At 33.9% G+C, this 26,098-nt stretch overlaps 2 protein-coding genes and 1 long non-coding RNA gene across 4 annotated transcripts; 2 read left to right on the top strand and 1 right to left on the bottom strand.

Moving 5' to 3' along the window:
* Nucleotides 1-1,910: 1,910 nt before the first annotated feature.
* LOC127076260 (microtubule-associated protein 70-2) lies at nucleotides 1,911-10,311 on the top strand. Of its 2 annotated transcripts, none has more exons than XM_051017861.1 (11): nucleotides 1,911-2,504; nucleotides 2,603-2,688; nucleotides 6,236-6,301; nucleotides 6,386-6,556; nucleotides 6,678-6,848; nucleotides 6,947-7,102; nucleotides 7,211-7,357; nucleotides 7,474-7,545; nucleotides 7,621-8,148; nucleotides 8,524-8,717; nucleotides 9,784-10,311. In XM_051017861.1, the coding sequence occupies exons 1-11, from the start codon at nucleotides 2,300-2,302 to the stop codon at nucleotides 9,821-9,823; spliced, it is 1,836 nt and encodes a 611-aa protein (XP_050873818.1). In that variant the 5' UTR covers nucleotides 1,911-2,299; the 3' UTR covers nucleotides 9,824-10,311. The 2 variants fall into 2 exon arrangements, with proteins under 2 accessions (XP_050873818.1, XP_050873819.1); XM_051017862.1 differs by having other exon boundaries at nucleotides 9,754-10,311.
* A 5,880-nt stretch (nucleotides 10,312-16,191) lies between these two features.
* Nucleotides 16,192-17,287, top strand: LOC127076259 (uncharacterized). The gene is made up of 2 exons (XR_007786784.1): nucleotides 16,192-16,605; nucleotides 16,708-17,287. It is a non-coding gene; the product is annotated as an uncharacterized LOC127076259 (long non-coding RNA).
* A 2,083-nt stretch (nucleotides 17,288-19,370) lies between these two features.
* Nucleotides 19,371-21,996, bottom strand: LOC127076258 (subtilisin-like protease SBT1.4). The gene has a single exon (XM_051017860.1). It carries the CDS (start codon nucleotides 21,864-21,866, stop codon nucleotides 19,536-19,538), a length of 2,331 nt encoding a protein of 776 aa, XP_050873817.1. The 5' UTR covers nucleotides 21,867-21,996; the 3' UTR covers nucleotides 19,371-19,535.
* Nucleotides 21,997-26,098: the final 4,102 nt, after the last annotated feature.

Raw genomic sequence — 26,098 nt, 5'->3', positions numbered from 1 at the left:
TATTTCTAACTTAAGTATAATGAATTAATCTAAAGAACAACATAATTCTAATCTTAAACACAAAAACTAAGTATAGTAATTTAATTTTTAAAAAAAACACAATTCTAATTTAAACACAAAAAATCTAAATGTGGGACTTTTAATTTAAAAAAAAAAACATAATTCTATTTTAAATACAAAAATATAAATATGGAATTTTTTAATTTAAAAACAACACAATTCTATTTTAAATACAAAAATCTAAACATGGGACTTTTAATTAAACAACACAATTCTATTTTAAATACAAAAATCTAAACATGGGACTTTTAATTAAAAAACACAATTCTATTTTAAATACAAAAATCTAAATATGGGATTTTTAATTTAAAAAAAAAAACATACATGTTTCTAAAAAATGCAAATTCTAAATATGAGACTTTTGAAACAAAGAAATCTCATGGATTAAACCAAAATGGTCGGACAAAATTGGGGTATGACACCCATACATATAAACACCATATATTTGTTCATTTCACAGTAACACCACAAATTCTCAACACATTGTATCCTATAACATAATCAACACATTATGCATAAAATTAAAATAGAACCATAAATTGTCAAGTTATGCACTACAACACATCTTTTCTAAATATAAACTAAATATTCTTAATTGACTTTCCCCAAGATTAACATCATTCTGCATTACAAATTCAACCTAGTCCCTTGCCCTCGCTTCCTTGGATGGTTCTTCATTCTTGTAGCCATGTTTAATGCAAGTTTTGATTGACTTTGCACAATATCATCATCATCATCAAACGACTTTCACTTTATCTTCATTGTTAACATCTCCCACAGAAGTACATACTTCATCTTCATTAATACGATTCACATCAGAATCCAAGTTAACTCTCGTATCTTTCATCATCTTCATTTCATACGTGCTTAGAAGTTATGAATTTTTTTTTGTTAATTTCATTAAATAAATAAAATACAACAGTAAAAATATAACTACGTAGTGTCTTACTTATTTAAATTTCTCTTAACTTTCTAGATGACGCAATGTTTAAACCATTAAGAACCGATAAACCCTATATCTTATTCCTACACCAACAAAAAAAATAAAAGTATTTAACTTGTTAATGCAACAATAGAAAAAAAAGATGGTTACTGGTATACCTCTTTCAATTTGAATGAGTCTGTGTTGACATTTAAATTGAAAGGGATAAACACTAAATCTTATTCCTCTTTCAATCTCCTTATTCCAACTACAGAATAAACAAAAAGAAAAAGGAAACACAAAAGAGAATAAAAGGAGAGAAAAAATCACAACAATGGAGAGCATGTGTGCTGATATTTAAATTGAAAGATATAAACCCTAAATCTTATTCCGCTTTAAATTTTTCTCTGTTAAGAACACAATAAACAACAAGAAATAGGAACCCAAAAAAGAGAATAATGAAAGAGAAGAAATCACAACAATGGATAACATCTAACCTTATAATAATGCAAAAGAGATGACGAAGAAAGAAACATAGTTATGAGAGGAGAAATATGTGATTGAGCGTCGTTTCACCGTCGGTCAGTGAGAGGGGAGAGAGGTAACCTTCGTGCATTGAGAAATAGTTGTGATGAGAGAAAGTGTTTTTAATGAGAGAGAGTTCTATCGAGAGTTATTTTGATGAGAGAAAATGAAGATAGTTGTATAAAATTATAAAAGAGATAGAAAAAAAGCTGTGTTTTTTTTGAGTTAATCTTAATTTAAAAATAACTAAATTGTTCTTACTTGGTAGAAGAGTTTAAAAAAATGATATTTATATACAATATATAAGGTTTAGGTGTAATTAAGAGTTTCAAGATATCATTTCACTATACTCCCTGCTCAAGAATACTATTTATTTTTCTTTTAATTAGAAATAAAAAACCGCTTAACCTCTCTGAGCGGTCAGCACAAACAAAACCTTCAGACTTCAGTCACTGGCTCACTCACTTTTCGTTAATTAATTCGTTAAATCTCACTCGTTTAAATCAGAAACTAGACAGAGAAAGAAAGAAAGAAAGATAGGAGACAAAACAAGCACGGAAGAGAGAGAAGCAAACAAAACGAAGAAGGAAGAAAGAAACAACCAAAAGCATCTTATTCTCTCACTTTCTCTCTCTAAATCCACCGTTTTCAACCTCAACTTTCTCTCTCTACACTCTAATCGGTGTACGTAATTTCTATTTCGTTCCTAAGCGCGTGCGTGATTCCAAATCTCGAGTCTCCGGCATTTGAATGTGAGAAAGAGTAAGTGATTTCGGCTAGATCGGCGAGGCGATGGCGGATGTTTCCGGCGACGGAGGAGAAATGGCGACGCCGGCGCCGCTTACGGTGTCTGGATCGTTCAAGGAGGGGAAAAGCTCGTTGCGGAGACGCGGCTCCGCGAGGCAACCGAGTATGGACGCCGACGAGTTCATGAATCTGTTGCACGGTTCGGATCCAGTGAAGGTGGAGCTTAATCGTCTAGAGAATGAAGTTCGAGGTGTGAAAATGCTGTTCGATCCGAAGAGTTTTACAGCTAATTTTTGTTTATAAATAGTTAGCTTCGTGTTCATTGTTCGTGTTTGTGTGTGTATGCAGATAAGGATAGGGAATTATCAGAAGCACAAGCCGAGATCAAAGCGTTGAGGCACTCTGAACGGCTCAGAGAAAAGGCCGTTGAAGAGGTCAACTTTAATTCTTACTTGCCGTTCTTCTTATAGTTCAATTTAGGATTGTTATTACTATTGTTTAGCCGTTTTTTTTAATTATGTTTATATTAATTACTGATTACTAATTTACATGTTGCGAGTAAATATGATAGTATTATTTTATTTCCTAATTGGATCATATTATTAGCATTAGCATGTTTGAAAGTCTTTTGCATCATGGATAGATAAACAACTTAGTTAAGTCCTTATTATGTATAAACTATTCTATAACAAAAGATAAAACAAAAATATATTTTTTTTTGTATAAACTATAGCTTGTTTTAATAAGCTGGAGAGTTTATAAAAATAAGTTGAAAACAACTTATAGACATATCATAAGGTGTTTCCATACGCACTCCCAAACACTCTCACCATTGTTTTAGATTGCTGTTGCGGATATTGCGATTGTGGTTATTGCGGTTGCTGCGACACCCATTGTGTCTGTTGCGGTGTGAATTTTAATTGGGAGGTGTTTTGAAATATATATTTAAAAAATATTTGATGTTAAGAATTTTCAATACATAGGAAGTAAATTGAGTTTTGATGAATATACTTGAAAAAAAAATGGGCGAAATTGTCTCATGTGATTTTTAATAGCGGCAATTGCGGTTGCGGATGCTACATCAGCAATATTGCGGCTGCAATTGCGGGTGCGGACTGCAATTTAAAACCATGACCCTCACAAGTGCTTATACCCATTAGTAAAACTTATTAAGTCAATCCAAACTTATCCTTAAGATCTTTAGTGTATGATAAGTCGGTGACAATGTTTGAACATTGAAGTTGCACATGAAAAATGTATTGAATCTTATCATTATGTGTCTAAGTACACATGGGAATGCATTGGAAAAGAAGCCCCTTTGGCGTTTGCATTGATACTACTAGTATTACTCACATTTGTGCCATGTAGTGTGTAGGAATTTCTCCAGCAATTACTTTTTTGGTTTTTCAAAGAAATCGCCTCAGTTAAATCTTGCATTCTCATTAAGTCATTGTGATAATCGCTTCCTTGTGTTGCATTGACCATATGTAGAAAATCCATTGCCCGGTTATATTTTTAATAAAGCCACTATCCAATACTGTAATGGATATGACAAAGCTTTGGATGTTGTAATACATCCCTTGTTGTCCATTGAAGTTTCTGCTTTTATAACCTGAATCTATGTGGTGGTATAAACTGACTGGGCTATAATTTGCACAGAAAATGATTCAGGTTTATATCTTGGTTTTTGGTTTCTAATAAATAAAATTAGAAAGTATTTAATAAAAATAGGGCATTTGACACATTAGGAACTTAGAATAGTTTGATACTTTCTATTTGTCTCAATGTTCTTTGGAAACATTTATTTTAATACTCCAGCCATTTTTTTTATCTTTATTTTTATATTCTCTGTTTTTTTATTCATCAATTTATAGGAACAATCAAGGATAAATAATTTTTTTCCCTAACTTAACCCTATGCATGAATAAGCGAGAAGGAATATTAATCTAGAGTGCTTATAACATTTTAGAGTATTTCAAAAGTGGACAATTTAGTCTAATATAGTTATTTTTACTTAAATTTGAAACTATTTAATGTCTTTATCAATTCCTTTGCAAATTGCAACTATCTAAAACGAAAGATAAAAACAAATTATGCTATAATCATTTAAGGGGATTCTTTTCTCTTTCATTTATGCATGTCATTCATTCTTAACTTTTGGTTTGTGTTGACTTTATGATAATATTGATTTTTCTTTTGATATATTTTTTTGTTTACTATAAAGGAAGTTTGGAGATTCGATAGTTTCATATTGTATTCAAGGTCATTCTGTAATTTTTTGTTTTTCATAATAAAATACTTCTATGTCATTTTGACCTAGTAGAGAATAGCTCACTACTAGCATTAGATCACAAAGGCAGCGAAACTAAATATTCCATATAACTAAATACTCACCAAGGATCGAAATTTGATCCCTTATTCTTCTATCGTTGTTCTAGATGTGCTAATTAAATATGTCTAAGCAGCCATGCCACAATGCATGCTTTTTTTGGTATGATATATACTCTTAGAGAGTTGAGAGAAGAAATAAAGGGAAAGTTTGAGCCATGGAAACTAGCTCTGGAAGCACGTGAGTTTTGCTTAAATAGAATTAAACAAAGTATATGGAATGCAAGTTTTAAGATCGAAATCCTAGCCTAGAAGTTAATATTGGAAAACATACATCACAAGTCCCTCAGCTTGAGTACCATTTGTTCATTATACAAGATGATGAGGAGATAAAAGGAGATGTATAGCATGGATCGATAAATGAAGAAATGCCTTGAGGGTGATTTGTGATTGAAAAGTACTCCTCAAGCGTAAAAGAAATTTTTACTATTAAACTTGCAATGTTATATAGAGCTGAACATTGGGCAGTAAAGAGCCAACTAGAGTGTAAGTTCGGTGTTGTAGAAATGTGAATATTATAATGGATGAGGGGTTACACAAGAAAATAATAATTATGATTGGAATCATTAGAGAGAAAGTTGGGACAGCTGCTTGTGTAGAAAAGTTGACAGCCTCTCATCTTAATTTGTTCTAGCTTGTTATCAGAGACTAGTGAAGCCCTATTGTGAAGGCTCGACTGAGTGATAGTCCAATTTAGAGAGAGGGAAACCATGAAAAAATATACGCTAAACCAGTAAAAGAGGTTTATATTTAAATGGTCTATCACTGAACTTGATTCATGGCAGGATATTAGGGTCTTATGCTTGATCCATGCAGTTGATTCGATTTTGTCAGAAAGGTGTTTTAATGGTTGTTGTATTTTACCCTACAAAATTGCTAGATTCTTCAGTTTAGTTTTTCTCTTAAAAATAACTCATCCTTGTTCGTTCTCCCTCCTTTTTTTCCGGTATGTTAGCTCTTAATTGTACATGTGTGTTGACTTATTCATAATATCAATTTTTCTTTTAATGGTTTTGTAGTCTACAATAGATGAAGTTATTGGTTTAACTATTTTGTTATCTGATGTGATTACTATATAGTTTTTTTGCAGGATACAACACTTTTATTTTGCTTTGCTGAATTTCTAGATTCCTTAGTTTTGATGTATTTTTATCAGTTCACTTATCCACGTTCTATTGTCCGTTTCTTTTTTCCGCAATAGTTCTATAAGATAGTATTTATATTTTCACTGTCAGGGCTAATTTTTGAGTGGGTTTTGCATTCAATCTCATTGTTAAGATGATTTGCTTTCCTTTTATTCAGTTTAATCATTCTTCACATTGTTGTAGACACGGTTATGATTTGACATTGAAGCTTTTACTTGTTCATGTTTGTCATGCTATTTTTACACTTTCTTCGTATTGTGTTGTTGCATGCTTTATGGAAACTTGAATCATTCTTCACATTGTCTTTTATCTGGTTATTACTTGACATTGAAGCTTGTACCTGTTCATGTTCGTTATACTAGTTTTACATTTTCTTCATATTGCTTTGTTGCATGCTCTATGGCAATTTGAAATCTAACTCACCTTTCTTCTTTTTGCTTTATTTCAGCTGACAGAAGAACTGTCAAAGGTTGACGGCAAGCTAAAATTAACAGAATCTCTTCTAGAAACCAAAGTATTACTTAGAGCCTTTATCCACTTTAGTAGTGATTTGATTTCATAGGTTAGTTATAGACCAACTAAATGAATATTTTTGCAGAATCTTGAAATAAAGAAAATCAATGATGAAAAGAAAGCATCAATGGCAGCTCAGTTTGCTGCTGAAGCTACTCTTCGAAGGGTACATGCTGCTCAAAAGGACGACGACATGCCCCCAATAGAAGCAATTCTTGCTCCTTTGGAGGCTGAACTAAAGCTTGCTCGGCAAGAGGTATTATCCTGTTCTTGGAGTTCATGTTGTAATCCTTGAGAGAAAGAATTGCTGAAGGGACTGAATCTGTCTATTTAATAAATGATTTTTGGTTTAATTTTCTTCCATGTATTCCTCGCAGATTGCTAAATTACAAGATGATAACAAAGCCTTAGACCGTCTTACCAAATCCAAAGAAGCGGCACTACTTGAAGCTGAAAAGACTGTTCAGGTTGCCCTGCTTAAGGCCTCCATGGTGGATGATCTCCAAAACAAAAATCAAGAGCTGATGAAACAGATTGAGATTTGCCAGGTATCTCAATCCTGTATGTTTTTTTTTTCCTTTCCCAGCATATGAGCACCTTAAATATGTAAGTTACTGTTAACTTTTTGTTTCATCACTTATCTCAGGAAGAAAATAAAATACTGGACAAAATGCATAGACTAAAGGTGGCAGAGGTTGAAAAGCTCACCCAAACTGTAAGGGAGTTAGAAGAGGCCGTCCTTGCTGGCGGTGCAGCTGCAAATGCAGTTAGAGATTATCAGAGGAAAGTTCAAGAATTGAATGTAATGTTTAACGTCTTCAGTTATTGAATCTCACAGTTGTTTTATTTATTATATCACATCTAGTTGATGTTATTTTTATTTTAACATTGTCTTTTGACATTTCTTTAGGAAGAAATAAAAACTCTTGAACGAGAGTTAGCCCGCGCCAAGGTATCAGCAAATAGAGTAGCTGCAGTGGTTGCAAATGAATGGAAAGATTCTAATGATAAAGTAATGCCTGTCAAACAATGGCTTGAAGAACGTCGATTCTTGCAGGTAATGTTGTTTTGTTTTACTCTGCTTTTTAACGTGTCTTGAGTGGTTGAGCTTTTGTTACTCTCCTTTCTTCCTCTGTTTTCTTATTTTACATAAGTTTTTCTGCATTCGTATAGGGGGAAATGCAGCAACTTCGTGACAAACTTGCTATAGTTGAGCGCAGAGCAAAGTCTGAAGCACAGTTGAAAGTAATAAGCCTGTTCATATATATTATAATAGGATATTAGTTCTTAAATTATTCAAGGTATACTTAAAATTTTCAGGAAAAATATCAATTACGGCTTAAAGTGCTAGAGGAGAGTTTGAGGGGGAATTCTAATGGCAGTAATCGCAGCACCCCAGAGGGAAGAAGTGTGAGCAATTCTCGTCGGCAATCTCTAGGTGGAGCTGATCATTTCTCAAAACCAACCTCTAATGGGTTTTTGCCTAAGAGGTTACCATCCTTTCAATTAAGGCCATCTTTATCGTCTAGCGCAGTATTGAAGAATGCCAAAGGAACATCTAAATCTTTTGATGGGGGCACAAGGTCACTGGAGAGGAGTAAAATGCAGCTGAATGGAGCACCTGAAAGCCATTCTTTTAACGAATCTCTTGAAGAAACCAGAGAGAGAGAAGCAGATGTTAATTGGAAAGAAGATTCAGATGATAAGGCAAATGAGTTCCCAACAGTGGATACAGAGGATAGTGTTCCAGGTGTTTTACATGATCTCCTGCAGAAAGAGGTCATGGCCTTGAGGAAAGCTGTTAATGAGAAAGATCAAAGCCTAAAAGATAAAGATGATGCTATTGAGGTTAGCATTTTGTATATTACTCCCTCTGTCCCAAAATAAATGTCACATTTGCAAAAATATTTTGTCCCAAAATAAGGGTCACTTTTTGTTTCCAATGCAATTTTAGTTTTTATCTTCCAATTCTATCCTCCAATAAATACCCTTAATTTACTATTTCTCTCACCTTGCATTAATGATAATAAAAATATACCAATAACAAATAAAGATAATTTGGTAAAATTGTCATTCTCTCTCTTTCATTTATCACATTTTCTTAATCTGTGTGAAAGTGTCAACTATGACACTTATTTTGGGACGGAGGGAGTAATTTTTTTGGATATTAATCCCTGACAATTTAATCTTGGCTAATTATTTCCAATGGTCATGATCTGTCAGATGCTAGCAAAGAAGGTAGATACATTAACCAAAGCCATGGAAGTTGAGGCAAAGAAGATGAGAAGGGAAGTAGCTAACATGGAAAAGGAGGTAGCTGCTATGCGTGTGGAGAAAGAACAGGAGAGCAGAGCAAAGCGGTTCAGCAATATAAAGGGCCCTGTAAACAGTGCTCAGAATCAGCTAATTTCTGGAAGGTGAGGCCTCCTTAACCTTTAAATGTAGTCATTGCCATATTTCTCATTTTGCTTGCTTTTTTCTGTAACTGGTCTGAGTCTGGGGGTTTTAACCTTCATATATATTCTTTCTGTTTCTTGTTTTACCTACAACTCTCAACTGGGTATTTCTCAAGGGATTTTTGTCCAACTGTCAACGGAGACAAACTATTTCATTTTCCGGATATCAGGCCCCAGGATGTTAATTGGTTTAACGTTACTACATCATAAACCATAGTATTTTTCTTCATCGCCGGCCTCTAAATTTGGTGATTAATGTTGTATGGGAAAACCCTTGGAAAATGCCCCAAGTTTGTGTATTGTGCAGTTCTGTCTTCATTAACATTAAAATTGCATGCAAATCCACTTGGCCTTTGTTAGTTCACACTTCCCATAATCACATGCCGTATAACCGAGACAAAAATGGATCAATTTTATGATTGCTATGCAAGTCCTTTGGGTCAATTATCTTTCCTGATTTCATTTTTAAAACGGTCTATATTTTGGCATTTGCATATATTTTTCCCAAGTCAGGTTGACACCAGATGTCAATCTTAGCATACTTAAACCCTCAATAACTTTTAAATCAATCCATAGAATTTTATAGAATTTAAAATACGTAGAATAAGTTATTTAATATATATGTAAATAGCAACATATGTTTAAATTGTTTGAAATTTTATATACATAATCCTCATGATATGATAACATTAGATAATTCAACGGTTTGATTGATTTTATTTGATTTCTACAAAGAATTATTCAACGTGAAAGTATGCTATGTTTGACACCCGGTGTCAACAGATCCCGACTCATTTTTCTTGGCCTATTTTTTCAATGTTTAGTTACTATTTTTCACTCATAGTGAACCTATTGTTTTCCTCCAACGTTATGCTGGTTGATTCTTTTGTTTTATTGACTTTTTAAATTAAGAACCTATCTCAATAAAGACATTCTTAATATGTAGTGCCTTCTGCTTTCTTTCATTTCCGCTTTCTATTTTTCTGATATCCCGCAGGATGACTAATTGACCCTTTCATTTGCACAGAAGTGTTACACGTGGAGGGTTAACACGCAGCACACAATAACATAAAGTTTATTACAGTGGCACTTGGTAGTATTGAGTAAACCTTCATAGGCATCATTCTTCTGCCCTACTGTGTTTTTATTCTTCTGCTTCTTGCGTCCAATTGATTATAAGATTGTAACTGGCATACCGACAACCAGTTTCTGATGTTGGCCATGGATTGAGGATAAGAAAATGAATTCAGGGACCCGTGTGCATCTGACCTAGACTGTTGCATCCTCTGCATAGAGAGATCAGTAAAGAAGGAAGGCAATAGAAGACAATTAACTTGGTTAACCTTTCAGCTTTTCTTGAGTGGTTGTGTGTATGTATAGGTAGCTTTCTCTCTTCTTCACTCCTTTTTGCGGTTTATATTTGCAATTCGCAGATCGCGTGATTGTGTTGGTTCAAGTTTCATAATATCTTTGTAATATTCAGATCTAAGCATATTTGGTTGTGTTATAAGTTCTTAGTTTCATGCTGATTATTATAAATTTATTTTTGAGTGTACCATAAGCCTGCTTATGTTTAACCTATAAATAAATTATCACCAAAGTTGAAGAAATTTTTTTTCCCTTCTCCCTTGCAATTCAGCAATAATTCAGATTTTTGGATGTGCCCTTGTTTCTATGTTGAGTTTTCCACTCTTATTTTCTAGGTTTAAATGCACTTTTGGTCCCAGTTTGGGCGTTTTAAACAATTGGTTTTCATATTACAAAATCAGTTATTTTGTTCTTTTAATTTTGATTGCATAGATTTGTGTAGTCAATTATCTATTTTGCTTATGTGTCAACTTCATTAACAATGTGATAAATATTTTTTGATTTCGTCTTAGTTGGTTTTGTTATTTTAATATCCATGTGAAAACTTAAATTTTGAAAATATTTAAATTTTTTTAAAAAATTAAAAACAAATTATAAAGTCAGATACTAGAATTTGTCTTCTCCTTCTCTCCATGGTGTTCGTTCTTCTTTTTTCCTCCATCTTGAAATTCGTCTTCTTTTTTTTGTCGTGTTCAAATCTTAGATCAAATTCAAGCTCGTCGTTTCTATTGAAGATGTTGCAAGAGTCTGTCTTTAGCCATAGAAATAGATCCTCAAATCGTTCGAGATACGTATGCAAGTGTGGTTTGGATGCTTCATTTGTGACGGAATGGACATATGCTAATCCAGATCGGCGTTTCTATGAATATAAGATGTATAAGGTATGTATTAGTTGTTCCATTGATGTTTATAGATTCAATGTTAACGCTATATTGAATGAGATTTATTCAACTTCATTTGCATTGATGCTTACAGATTTAAGGTTACAAAAAATGTAGTCACTTGTTTTAGTTGGATGATGAGATAAATTCTATATTAAAAGAGTTAATCACTGCATTATTAAAGAACATAAATAAAGAGAAGGTGACGGTTAAATCATACAAAGTAAAAGAGGAAGAATTGAAGAAGAAAGTGAAGATGTTGAAGAAACAATTTAAGGTATACTGAATGTTGTTGTTTGTTATGTTGTTTGCATTTGTTGGGACAATATTGATAAAATAGGTTGTAGGTTGATTATGTTTTAGGTTATGCTCTTATGTTGTCTGATATAATGGTGTAAGGTGTATTGTAATACATTTTGAATGAAAATACATGTAATGTTCACGTTGTTGGTATTGCTCATTTATTCATGTCATTTTTAATGCATACGGCTGCTTTTATATTGTTATAAGTTGGGGTTATTTCTCATAATTTGTATATGTTCATAATTAGGACCTATAATTGTTACTCTGTTATAAGTTGGACCTATAATTGTTACTCTATTATAAGTTAGACCTATAATTGTTACTCTGTTATAAATTGTTACTCTGTTATAAGTTGGACCTTGTTTGAACATCTAAAATAAAATCCAAGACAATATATGAGTTAAAATTAAACTACTTAAGTTATAAACTACAATCATAAACTACTTAAGTCATAAATACGACCATACAATACAACTAAAATAAGTCATAAACTACTTAAGTCATAATTAAACTATTCTTGAGTAGGTTGAGGAGCTTGTAAACTTTGAGAAAATTTTGTTTTCTTTTCTTTGGACTTTTTTGTTCCCTTTCCACCTTTCACTTTATTAGTCTTCTTTGACTTATTACCACCCTTTGAAATAGCCCTGCCAACTTCCCTTTTGTCTTTACAGCTCCTCTTATTATGTCCCATAGCACCACATTTTGCACATGTGACAATTGAAAATCTTCTTGGTAATATGTGGAGATTTCTAGGTTCATCATTTGTCTTGTTCCTCTGTTTTTTCGGCCTACCTATGACTCTCCTCATCACTGGTGGTGTCACTGTATTCAAATTATCTATAGGCCACAATTATGGTCCATTAGTTGGATACACAATGTTTAAGTAAGTGTCCATAAATCTATATTTCCTAAATAAAACAAAGCAAATGTTCATAAGCAAAACAGAGCGAGTATACATAAACAAAATAGAGCAAGTTTAAATGCAGTTCAGTCATACCTATAACATGCAACAACATAATCCTTAGGTTGTTTCTTGATGTTCTATATACAGGCAATTACATGACAGCAAGGTATACCAGACAAGTCTCACTTTCTGCATGAGCAAGTTTTCTTTTTCAGATCCACACAATAAGTTTTAATGCCATTGTTGACACTAAATATTGATAGGTCATCATCACCATGCCATGTAGGAGTCCACCCTTGTGCTTGCTTCTTATTATTCTCAATAATCAGTTGAATTTTAGGACATATGGATCCAGTGTAACCATGTAGCAACTCCTTCTGATTTGTCATCTTCTTGGTGACGTAATGCTTGATCCCTTCTAATATAGTGATAATAGGCTTCTCCCCATGCTCCAATATTTCCCTATTAAATGCTTCACACCTGTTGTTCACTTGTAAGTCACATTTTGAATATGTTCTGAAGTGTGATCCGCTCCAATGGCAAGCAGGGACATCCAACATATCTTTCCATGCATCCACTTTCATTGCCTTCATTCTCTGCATTTCCCTTTCCCATGTTGGAACTGTTGTTGCCCTAACAGCTTCCCACAATACTTCCTTTAATTTCAACCCAGGGTGTTTCTTCTTCCAATTTCCATATAAGTGTTTCACACACAATCTGAACTCCACATTGGCACTGATGCCTTGAACAGTTGGAACTAGTTCCTATGACATGTAAACAAGTAAATGCTGGAATCATTCTTCTGAATGATACATTCTTCTGATTTTTCATGCCATAGTCCTTGACAACATCCCTTATCATTTCTTTGTTAGTAAACATCATCCCTAGCTAAAACTTCATTCCCTGGTCAGACTTTTAGGTAGGATACTTCATTCTCTCATCCTCATCATCACTCCTTAGAGGTGTATATAAGTGGTTTGAATCCTCGCTCTCATCATGAACCATCTCAGTCCGGTCTTTCTTGTTTTGACAACTAGAAACCTCACCTAAAGTTTCTTAGGGAAGTACCTTAGTCCAGTTCATCCCACTCTCCTCAGATTCTTCATTAAATTGAAACTCACTATCCTCAAAATTACCCTCACTTGCAACATAATCCTCATCAATACCTTATTGCCCAGTTTCATTGTTAACATCAGTATTAACTTCTTCAACAACAACATTATAATCAATAATGACTTCTTCAGCAATACCATTAGGTGTTTCTTCACCATCAGCCTCAATGTTAGCATCTAACTCACCAGCTTCCTCAATAAATCTGCACTTTTAAACTTAGTGCATTGACATCACTTTCACGATCATTCTCAATGTTAGCATCTATTTCACTATCATCAATAATCTCAAGAATCCCCACACTATGCTCCACATACAATTTTATTACATCATAGCTTACAACATCTTTTGAAAATTGCAGTACATTTTGATTATTGTTTAAGGGTCTAAGACCACGAGAAAAGTTATATGCAGGGTTCTAATACCACAAACACTTTATATTTATGTAACCCTCACTCTTAATCATATCCATGTACGACATATAATTGGCATCCTAACTCCAATTCATCTCAATAATTTCCCCATTTACATGTCATTTAGCAGGTGTCTCAACTAATTTTTCCCTATGATGTATTCTCAACCTAATCTTATTAGTCTTAGTTGGCCTAACTTTTTTTTTACAAATGTGAAATCAAACAAACATAAACTGACATCAGGGACCACAAGAATACATTAAGAAAACTAATCAAACTGGACCACAAGAATACATTAACAAAACTAACCAAACGAGACCACAAGAATACTTTAACATAGCTAAACTAACGGGACCACAAGGAAAACGATACATACCTTACACAATATTTAACCCGTTCATTTATCTCCTTTTGACTTCCTGAGTTCTTCTTCTTCGTCAAACCTCAACTCTGAATCACAACTTCACTTCAAGAATGTGAATGGAACATCCTGATTTTTGATTTTATAACTTGTTTTTCTATTTTAAAAAATATTTTAAATACTTTTTAAATTAAAATATCCATGTGGATACTAAAATATTATTAATTGTTGACATGGATCTAAATAGTATTTGTCTTGTCATTAATAAAGTTGACACATAAATAAAATTGGATAGGAAACCTTGCAAATTCAATCGCATTCAAAATTAAAAGATCAAAATAGCTCAAACTAAATGGACCAAATATGCATTTAAGCATATTTTCTAATAGAATTTAGCTGTGATTTTGTGAAGCTAGAAATTAGAGCTTTAAAGTCGGTAATGACACGTTGATTATGATTTATGTTATGTTTAGAACTACTTTTGTGTTGGATTTCTTGTGTTGAAAAGCATTGTCATCGTGAAAACAAAATGTGTACATAAGTTAGGGATGGTTCAGATGTAGCTTTCATACCATGCGGAAATGTTTTATATTTTGTGAGGTGATGAATCATACAACAAGAGAGGTATATTATATACATAGAATACAGATGATGATGACAAAGAAGGGAACACCCGTGTAGCATAGAAATCTGGGAAAATATACTTCCTATAAATGCATGTCTTAAATATAGAATATAATTGCTAATCAGTTTACATACATAAAATGTGTTGAAAATTAATACAAAACTGGTCATTTATAGGAAGAATGTTTTTCTTGATTTTAAAGGCTAAATTAGTGCTTTCTTCCTTGCCCTTTATGTTCCATATATACCTCTCTTGTATGATCAACTAACTGAAAAATAAAGCATACTTTTACATAGTGAGAGGCCATACTTTTCCACTTTGGTTGGTAGTTATTCTGTTTGTTCATATAATAACCGGGTAAATATTGAATGATTATTTCTCAACTATTACTCTTGACTCAATTCTCCATGTGCCAAAACTATAATGTAACTTGTTAATAAATTTACACGGTATTTGAAATGTGTTACTAAAAAAATTGGAAAATCATTCCTATATGGAAGCAATTGTTCCAAATTTGGGAATTATATAATTTTGTTGCACTATAGACTAGTGAACCAAAACACGTAGTTGAAAAAGAGTTTTTCATCATTGTTTAATAAAAATAGAAGCATTTTTAGTATGAATTATGCCCGTTAGTGAATCCAACCTTATAAATCATGTGAACCATTACGAGTTAACAATACTATTGATTGAAGATATTTTGTCACTTTTATAGATGAACACATATTTCATCTAGATGCTTCTAATGAAGGAAAAGTCATATGTGTGGAGAATATATGAAAGTTTTCACATTATGATGCAAACACAATTTCAAAGCAACATTCATTCATAAACAGTCTTAACTCACAATTGTCATAAGTACTACAACACTTAAATAAGTAATGATGGATGCGGGGATGGACACCTTAGTATCCAACCCGCCCCATATCCGCACAATATATATTTATATATATTTTAATTTATATTATTATATAAAAATAAATGTGTCAATTTTTTAAAATATATCAATTCTAAACTACTACATGTTTAATATAAGTGATCATTTATTTCATAATTCAACCGTAAATTTTTTAAAAAACTTTTTAATGTTGCTAAAAACTTAAAATAATATGATATTTTCTATTTGACATATTTATTTTTATTAGAAATGCGGATAACATGTACGGGTACGGCACTTAAATACCCATAAGATACGGACACAGGTGCCAATATTGATACCCAAGCGGGTATGGGCTCGGGTACGGGGATTTTTCCAACTGCGGGTATGGACTCGGATACGGGGATTTTTTCCAACTGTGGATATGGGGGCGGATACTATAGTGCCTTATCCAAAATCTGCTCATTGTCATCCCTAATACTCTTTCAAGAGTTGAATTCCCCTCATGCAATATTATATCTAACTTTTAACATGTTAATATGAATACAATTAATTGTGATATTCCTATTGCAGCGAGAACTGCACATCTATAATATAAGAAAATAAGATGCAGTGGAAAACTCATTTTTTCCCTTTTCTCTAATCTTGCCACCTCACTAAAGTGGGGGTAAATTTGGTCCAAAATTTTCTTTTTCCATCAAAACTACCATATTGAACCAAATTGCTTGCTATTTCTTATACTTCCTTTCACTTTTTCAATGACGAGAACCAGTTTTAATGTATTTTGTTCAAAACAAACTTATTTAATCCAACTTTTTAAACTTTCCTCTTTTTCCAATGTCAGATCACATTACTTTTCTCTTTTCTCTCACTTTTCACTTCCCTCTTCTCTTGCTTCTCTCACTTCCATATTGATCTTTTTCTTCATCTTCCTATATTTCTTTCTTTTCTCTATTTCAGTTTCAAGAATAATCTTCTTCTCAAAAAGTTTCTATTCGCTTGTTAAGGTTAGTTCTTCGACAATCTTCTTCTCACGCAAAATGAGTTAAATAACACCGGTGTTTGTTCTTCCACATTCTGCTTCTAACTTTTTTGAATCTGTTTTTTAGAGTTCTTCTTTTGAATCTCTAAATGAATATGGAAGGATATGAAGGAAGAAATGGTGAAGATTCAAGAGATATTGGATGAACAAAATGCATCCATTGATGCTTCTATGGTGCATTTAGGATTTAGTTTATGCTTTTTGATTTTATGGATTTAGTTTATACCTTTTGATTTTATGGATTTCAATGAAGAATCCTGTTTTTTGAATCTTACTTTTTGATGCTTTTTAATTTTATGGGTTTTGATGTAGAATCGTCGAAGGAGATTAAGATGTGAACTTTTTATAGATTGGTTATGCACTAAAAAAGTTCTTTGACGATGGTGTTGTTAGGCGCGAGAAGTTATGGATTACCTAGAAACTATGGTATAGTTTATTAATTTATATTTGTGAAATTTTTCGGTATTTTTATGGATGATGGAAAAAAATGTTACTTTGAGGTTGTATTTATTAACATGAATCATCTGCTTTGTTTACTTTTTTTAGTTGTTCAGATTATAATTCAGAAGGGGGAGAGATATTGGAGTATTTATGGAATCTGTAATGTGTTGGGTTATTTGAAATTGATTGCATATTTATGTTTGATATGTTGGCTGGGAAATCTATAGCTTAATTAATGTTTTAGATTTGAGAAGATGAATTTGGTTATATGTTAGCAAGTATTTTAAAGTAAAATTGTGTCATTTTTATTGAATCGGAATCCTACTTACTACACAAAGGTTTAAGTCGTAGACATTTCTACTTATGCACAATCTTAAAAAAGTTTGACGTTATTCTTAAAATCGTCCTTTTTAAATTCAAGTGGGGGGATTTTTGAAATTCTTGAGATAATGAAAAATTAGAATGGAGACTTGGAAGCACCTATTGGCATTAATGACCACAAGTATGAGTTATTATAAATTGAAGTAAATTTGAAAAGATTCATTTTAGTCCCACGTAGTAGGGAACACACATATTTGTAGTGCATATATATTTCAAGTGGGAAAAATGAGTTAGGTCACAAGTGATATCCACTTTTTGGTTGAGTGAAAACACACTACCATAAAACATAACACACGTGCACCCGTCGTTGTCTGTCTGATCGGCCGACTCGACTCAACTCGATATGGTCCGGTCTTGGACTTTGACTTTGATCCAATATTTTTATAGTACTCAAAATGATTAAAATAATTGTTTAATATAAATTAATTTATTAATAGTGTGGAGTGTAAATTAATTAATTATTATTAATTAATAACGGTGTGCTATAATTCAATTACAAATTACTTTATTTGACTGTAACCTTAATTGTTGACCAGACCTCCACATTTTTCCTTGTCGACCAAGTCTCTTCGCCTCCTTACTGATCAAGCCTCATAACGGCTAGTTTTGTAATGATCCACTCCACATCTCCCACGTTCTGTCTTATGCGGGTCCGATTTTTTTGCCTATAAATAGAGACTTATATTTCTCGTATTCTTCATTCTTAAATTTCATATTTTGAACTCTCTCTCTCTCTCTCTCTCTCTCTCTCTCTCTCTCTCTCTCTCTCTCTCTCTATCTCTCTCTCTCTCTCTCTCTCTCTCTCTCTCTCTCTCTCTCTCTCTCTCTCTCTCTCTCTCTCTCTCTCTCTCTCTCTCTCTTCTCTCTCTCTCTCTCTCTCTCTCTCTCTCTCTCTCTCTCTCTCTCTCTCTCTCTCTCTCTCTCTCTCTCTCTCTCTCTCTCTCTCTCTCTCTCTCTCTCCCTTAAATTTTTCTTTTCTCTAAAGATTGGTTTTTGTCAGAAATTGTAAGTGATTTTAACACCATTATCGAATGGTTTTAACGACATCAAAGGTTGTATCTCTAGAACAATACATATTGTGCAAGTAGTTATCGTACAATTGATTTCAGTTGTTTTATCTTTGAGGCGTCGTGATAGTTAGACTGCTTTGCATAATTTAAGGCAGTGTCACACAACGTTTTAAATTTTAAAGAGTGCAAGTTGTTCTGTGACACACCCCAATAATTTTTTTTGTGGTTATTTTCAAAATCCAAAAACTAACATTTATGAATAATGCAAATATTCTTATGAAAGCCCACATGTTCAATCATCTTCTAAGTAGACATATCATGAATGTCATGACAATTGTGTGAAAAAATTAATCGGCAATGTAAACCAATAGATAATTTAGATACAACAATTGACCAAAATTAAAATTTAGGAATAAAGAGATTATATATAAGGTATAATTGATCATTAAATAAGAAAGTTCCTGAATATCTATCAGAAATTTTATATCTATTTGGGAAATGTAAGGAAATGGGGTTTATGTGTTGAATGCTTCTAAAACATTTAATGTATGAACATATATAATTGGATGCTCATCTAAATGAAGAATTTATTTAAAGAAATATATGAATGTCTAATACTTGAAACTAAATATAAGGGTTCACAAAAATTATTAGTCATTCTTTGAATTTTGAAGAAGATTGAGAAGGTGTTGGAAATCCTTCATTGATATTGAGACAATTATAGACATTTTTTTGACTCATTGATTTGGTGTTTGTTTTGTAGTTTTAATACTGGTATAATTACCTTAATCAACAGTGGAAAAATCACATTTCACTTCATAGATTCCATTTCATCCCCATAAATTATTGAACTAAGACCTCCATCAACTACTTAGAAATTGATACTAATACAACATCATGAAACAGAAACAACCAAACCAAATAATTATTCTTGTTTAGTTTGTACAATAAAAGCTAACATAAAAGTTACAACAATACAAGACTAATTAACTTCATACATAACATGTTTCCACCTATGCATGGTAATAATAATAATGTGTTTCCACTTTCACAGAATGAAAAATCAAAAGGATGCTGATGAGAATCCATTGCTCCATCTAGCAGCAATTGGGCTCCTCACAATATGAACTCCATCACTCCATTCCAAAGACCCAAAACTCTGAGAACCACCATATCCGATTCTGGCGAATGTGACCTCAAAAGCTTGAGTTTTGTTTTCACTACTGAAAACAAGCTTGCTAGGTGAAACACTAACATCAACACCAAAAGGAGCATTCACTTTGACAGTGTAAACAGCATCAACAGAACCACCAACATTAGTAACAACCCTTTTATACTTAACCAATTCATTGTTTGCATCAAACACAACAGAGAACGAAGGGTAATTCAAATCACCGGGACTAGAAAATTTCCTTTTGTTTTCGCAAACATTATAACTAGTTGGTTCTCTAGTGAAAACCTGAATTTTCCTAGCATCATAACCAATTGAACAAAGGAATGCTAAATAATCATTGCTGTTTAAATCGTAAACCAACCCGGGATTAAGTGCTTTGTTAGGATCAACATGTCCTGCTCCATGAACAAATGGATTTGACTCTTTACCTGTCCCAAGATCCTGAATTGCTTCGCCGGAGTTATCAACATTATAAGCAGTTGTCATCAAAGCCGATTTAATCGCAGCAGGTGACCAATTCGGATAAGCTTTCCTAAGCAATGCAGCAATTCCACTAACATGAGGACACGACATAGAAGTACCTGAAATTATGTTAAACTCAACTCTCCTAGGATCCAAATCCAAATCAGTAGGACCCACTTTACCAGTCCACCCTGCTAAAATGTTAACACCAGGAGCTATAACATCTGGTTTAAGAATCTCTGCAGTTCTATAATTTGGACCCCTGCTAGAAAATGAAGCAACTCTAGGAGCAGAAGGTGACTCCGAACCACCGATCACAGTTCCTTTAAACTCGATCGTAGCTGTTGGATTCTCACTCGATCTTATATACTCTTTAATCTTATCACCAGCAATTTGACCAACCATTGTAGCTGCAACAAGATGTGCATCAGCAAGAAGCTCTTCACCGCTATCTTCAGTATTCGCCATAATCATCCCTAACCCACCAGCACTTTTCACAGCACTACCCTTCTCAACTCTAGCATTCCCTCCTCGATCACAAACAACAATCCTCCCTTTCACTTTCGAAGAATCTAAAGAACCTATGTAACAATATCTACTACCACAATCACTAGCATAAACTAAAGGAAGCTTATAATCAGGTAAATCATCACCATAATACAAAGAAACACCGCCGAAAACTCTACCATCCCCAAGAACAACATCAGCAGGAAACTCTCTATCGATAGTCGAAGCACCAACTGTTAAAATCCAAGGAGCTATGTTAACAGAAGTATAAGGACCAGGACCTGAATTACCAGCAGAACAAGATACAACAACACCGTGTTGCGCAGCACCAAAAGCACCAATAGCAATTGAATCACGATAATAATTAGGCGCATAACCATTGGAACCAACGGAGAGTGAAATCACATGAACCCCATCAGAGACAGCTTCATCCATAGCAGCAAGAATATCAGAATCAAAACAACCAGATTTCCAACAGATTTTGTAAGCAGCGATTCTAGCTTTTGTCGCCATTCCCTTCGCTTCACCTCGAGCGAAATGAAACAAACTAGCGTTACCAACGATGGAGCCTGCTGCAGTTGAAGCTGTGTGAGTTCCATGGCCTTCTGTATCTCTAGGAGATTTCGATTCGAGGGTTTCATCAATAGGTCTTTGAAGGTAAGCTTCGTAGCCTTTGTAGAAAGATTTCGCGCCGATGATTTTTCCGTTACATGAAGATTTAGGGAAATCATGGGATGTTTCGCAGGCTCCTTTCCAGGAAGAAGGGAGAGTGGAAGGAAATAGAGATTGATCGGAGAAGCTTTGGAGCTCCGGCCAGATTCCGGTGTCGAGGACGCCGATGATGACGTCGGAGGCGAAGTGTGAGTTTGGCCATAATCCGGAGGATTCGGCGAGTCCGAGGAACTCGGGGGTGTGTGTTGTGTGGAGGTGTCGGATTTGGTCGGGTTGGATGGAGAGGATGTCGGGGTGGGATTTAAGGTGGTCGGCCTGGGAGGGAGTTAGTTGGGCGGAGAAGCCGTGAATGGCGGACGTGTATGTGTAGAGGATGGGAGTTGGGTTGGGGGAAGATGGGAGGGTGTTGAGGATGGAGGAGAAATGGTTTTGATTGGTGGAAAAGAGGGAAGACCGTGGAGATTTTGACACGTGGATGATGTAGGTTTGTGGAGAGTTAGATGAGTGGGAGAGAGAGAGGGAGAGGAAGAAAATGAAGGAGAAGAGGATTGGGAGAGAGTGTGGAGAAGGAGAAGCCATGATGAAGAATAGAATTTTTTGTGTTGGGGAATGGTTTTTATTGAGTGAGGAGGGTATGAAGTATCAGTTGTGAAGTATTGATTGGTGGGTTGATGACTGGACATGAAGTTTTGGAGGATGAAGCGGGAAATGAATTTAACCTGTATATCAGGGAAAGGGGAAAACTATGTGTGGCTAGAGATACTTTTTTTTGGGTATAGTTATTTTTAGATTTTTTTTAAGATCTAATCAAGTCCGTTTAATTAGTAACATTTTTTAAAAATATAATTAAAGAATCATTATATGTTTAATTAATATTATTGACATTAATTTTTTTTTATAGTTAAAATCATTTTACTCCGGTCATATAGGCGACTTCTAGTTTATACTTTTGTAAAAATATTTTTTTTTCAAAAACAACATTGTCATATAAAGATTCTGGTTGTTTAAATTTAGGGAAGGAATGACACACGTCTAATGCATACGTGTTGTGATAAGTGGCATTTTTTAAGTGACAGATGGACACATTTATGCCACCTCAGGAGGGTTTATAAAATTACAGGTGAAGTTTTATTCTAGTCCTCCCCTTTTTTGTTGTAAGTGGAAACGTCATTGAAGAGCTCCAAGCAATCAAGTCATCGTTCAATCAACTCCATTGATATATTTTGCAAAGAAACGTGAATCAAGGTACGAAATCGCTCAATCTACTCTATTTTTCGTCTTTTCTTTTGTTAAGTTTAGAACACTATTATGATGATGAAACGGTTTCTGATACAAATAATGTGTAAGTTCATTGTTATTGTTCATCGTGGAGGGGAGTTTGTTAGAGAGGATACAATATTCTATAGTGGTGGGGTTCAAACGCATGCGTATGACCTAGATAGTGAAAATTGGGTGTCTCTGACGTGTTGAAACTTGTACTTGACTGGGGACACAAGAAATGAGTTTAAGGTTTGGAGAAAACTTGAAGGTATAAATGAATGTTATTTTGAAGCAAACTTGACTGGGGATACTAAGTAAAGCAAAACCAATTGGTGTGGCACAAACTGAACCAACCGGTGTGGCACAATCTGAACCAACTGGTGTGGCATAAACTGAGAAAAGAAAATCCACTTATGTCAAGAAAACTCCAAAATCAACAAAGAAGGTGAAATATAAAGGACCAAGAAAATCAAGTGACGGGTTGAAGAAATTGAAAACCAAGTCAAATACATGCCCAGGTGCAAGCAGTGATGGATCAATTATCATACTAGAAAATGAAGATGGTACTTTGACTCAGGAACCTGTTGTGGTGGTAGCAGGCCCTATGCTAGGGACATGCTCCAGGGAAATGAGGTATTGGGGTGACATTGGCAAGATAGATGATTAGGCATGGCTTGATGGTTTACTAATCATTTTGTAATCCTTTTGACTACTAAAACAGCTGCAACTTTTAGTTTTTTAATCATGTTGTAATGATTGCTAAGACAATTGTTTAATGTTTATGTAATGACATTTTTAAGGCTTAATGTTATGATATGTTTGTTTGTTTGCAACAAAATATATTTATACGCGTGTAAATCAGAAGTCGCCTATATGGCAGGGATAAAATGGTATTAACCCATTTTTTTACAATATCTAAATTATAACTATTGGATCATGTGAGTTTCTTGCGTTTAATCAAATCCAACTTTTAAAGTTATGTCAGTAATTACTTGTGTTTGGTTATTCATATAAATAATTTTGTAATTTATTTTAAATAAATTAAGAAAAATTATATTGAAAAGTTTTCTTAAGAAAGATAAATTATAATTAAATAGTGTTAGTGTGACATACAAGTAATTACCTTCCAACTTAAGTAACTAACTTGGGCTTGGGGTTGAATTATATATAGGGATAACAATGAGTAGAGTTTAGGTAGGGTATTATGGTATTCGTCCCCATACCCAAGTTTTGAAAAAAAACTTCGTACCCGAGCTCATATCCAAGTTTTGAAAAAAGCTTCGTACCCGAGCTCATACTCGTGTTTGCGTCAATGTTTGTACTTGTACTCGTACTCTGAGAGGTACCTAAGTACCCATACCCATATTTGTATCCTCATTTATAGTAAAAATAAATCGATCAATTATGAAATATCAAATATTTTAAAAAAATTTAACAACATTTAAAAAAACTAAAAGATTTTATTGTTGAATTATAAAATAAACAAAAATTAATATTAAAATGTGTGGTACTTTATAGTGGCATTTAAAAAAAAAGATAGACATTCACTTTTATATAATAATAATATATAAATATATATTATGCGGGTATGGGGTGGTTAGGTACTAAGGTACCCGTACCCACACCCATACCTGCTTATTTTAGTGGATATTTATCCGTGTCCATGCTCAAATCCATTTTACGGATTTTTACCATATCCATTATGGGCATTTTTTGTGGCTACCTAGTGGATATATGCCAAATTGACATCCATATCCCTTTATAATCCAAGTTGTTAAACACACATTAATCATAATCGATCTAAATTATTCCTAATTTCTTTCTCAAAGTCAGGAATCTATCGACCTTCAATCCTTTGGTGAAAATATTGGCCAATTATGTTTCACTCGAGCAATGTCTCACTTCAACTTCAACTTGATTTACCTTCTTCCTCAGGAAATGAAATTTCGCCTCAATGTGCTTACTCCTTCCATGCATAACTGAATTCTTTGCAAGAATAATGGCTTACTTGTTGTCGATCTGCAGTACCAGAGGATTCTTTACTTCGACCTCCATTTCTTCTAGCACATATCTGATCAAGATTACTCAACAAGCAGCATAGGATCCTGTTATATACCCAAACCTCACAATATGATAATATCACCACAAGTCGCTTTCTCGAGAACCATGAGATTGGGGAACCAAATACTTGAAAGAAATAACCAGTTGTGCTTCTTCGATCTTCCTTATCTCCATGCCAACCAGCATCTGAAAAGAAATTAGTCACAACTTCTTTGATTTCAAAATATTGAGGAAACAAAATTCTACAATTTATTAATCCTTTTAGGCATCTCAGGATTCTTCTAGCAGTCTTCATGTGTGACACATTTGATTCATCCATGTATCTGATTACCAATTTGACTGAGAAACCTATATTAAGTCTGTTGTTGCGCACATACCTCAGAGATCCTATAATTTGTTTGAACAAAATAACGCCGACCTTGTGCTCCTCTCCATGTTTCTCTAGTTTCATATATTGATTTGACAGGTGAGGATGCAAAATTCAAGTCTTCCATTATAAATCTCTTGAGTATTCCTTTGACATATTTCCTTTGATTTTGCATCATACCTTGCTTCGGAATTTGAAATTCCATGCCTAGGAAATATGATAAGTTTCCCATATCCGACATTTCAAATTCCCTTTTCATCATCTCCTTGAACTTCAACAAGTTCTCCAAGTTATTTTCACTTACTAGCAAGTCATCAACATATAAGCAGGTGATGGTTATATCTTGTGTCATGACATATACATGGACATCATACTCATACATGCATTTGATAAAATCCAATTCGATTAAGTATGAGTCGATCTTCTTGTTCCATGCCCTAGGTGCTTATTTTCATACCATAGAGAGCTTTGAGCAAACTTTACACTTTCCTTGATTCCTCCTGAATCACAAACCCAAGAGGTTGTGTGACATACACGACCTTATCTAGGGGACCATTCAAAAATGTTAATTTCACATCTAAGTGAAATATCGACCAACCTTGCTTGCATGTCAAGGCTACCACCAATCTAACAATCTCCAATCTTATTACTAGTGCATACACTTCAAAATAGTCAAGTCCTGCTCTCTGAAGAAATCCTCGAGCTATTAATCTTGCCTTATATCTTGCAATCGACTCATCAGGATTATGCTTCATCTTGAACACCCACTTTACTTCAATAGCTTTTGTGTGAGTTGGCAATTTGACTAGATCCCATGTATTATTTCTTTCGACCGCTTGTAACTCTTCGACCATAGCTGCCATCCACTATTTATCCTTTAAGGCCTCAATATAGTTAATTTGGTTCAACACCTGCAAGTAAAGCGAAATGAACCGAATCTCCATCTGGTGTGACTTCATCATCACCGACCAATTCACAGTCTTGACGACTTGTTGGGAGAACTTTGATTCTTTGAGGTCTTTGGCTTGTTCTAGCCACACCCTCTCTATTGTCTGCTTCGACTTCGACTGTGACTGGAATGTCAATAACTAGAATTTCATCATGATCACTACTCTCTTCATCA

Source organism: Lathyrus oleraceus, chromosome 4, assembly GCF_024323335.1.
Source record: "Lathyrus oleraceus cultivar Zhongwan6 chromosome 4, CAAS_Psat_ZW6_1.0, whole genome shotgun sequence".
Taxonomy (NCBI): domain Eukaryota; kingdom Viridiplantae; phylum Streptophyta; class Magnoliopsida; order Fabales; family Fabaceae; genus Lathyrus; species Lathyrus oleraceus.
This window is presented reverse-complemented; position numbering and strand designations above follow the sequence as displayed.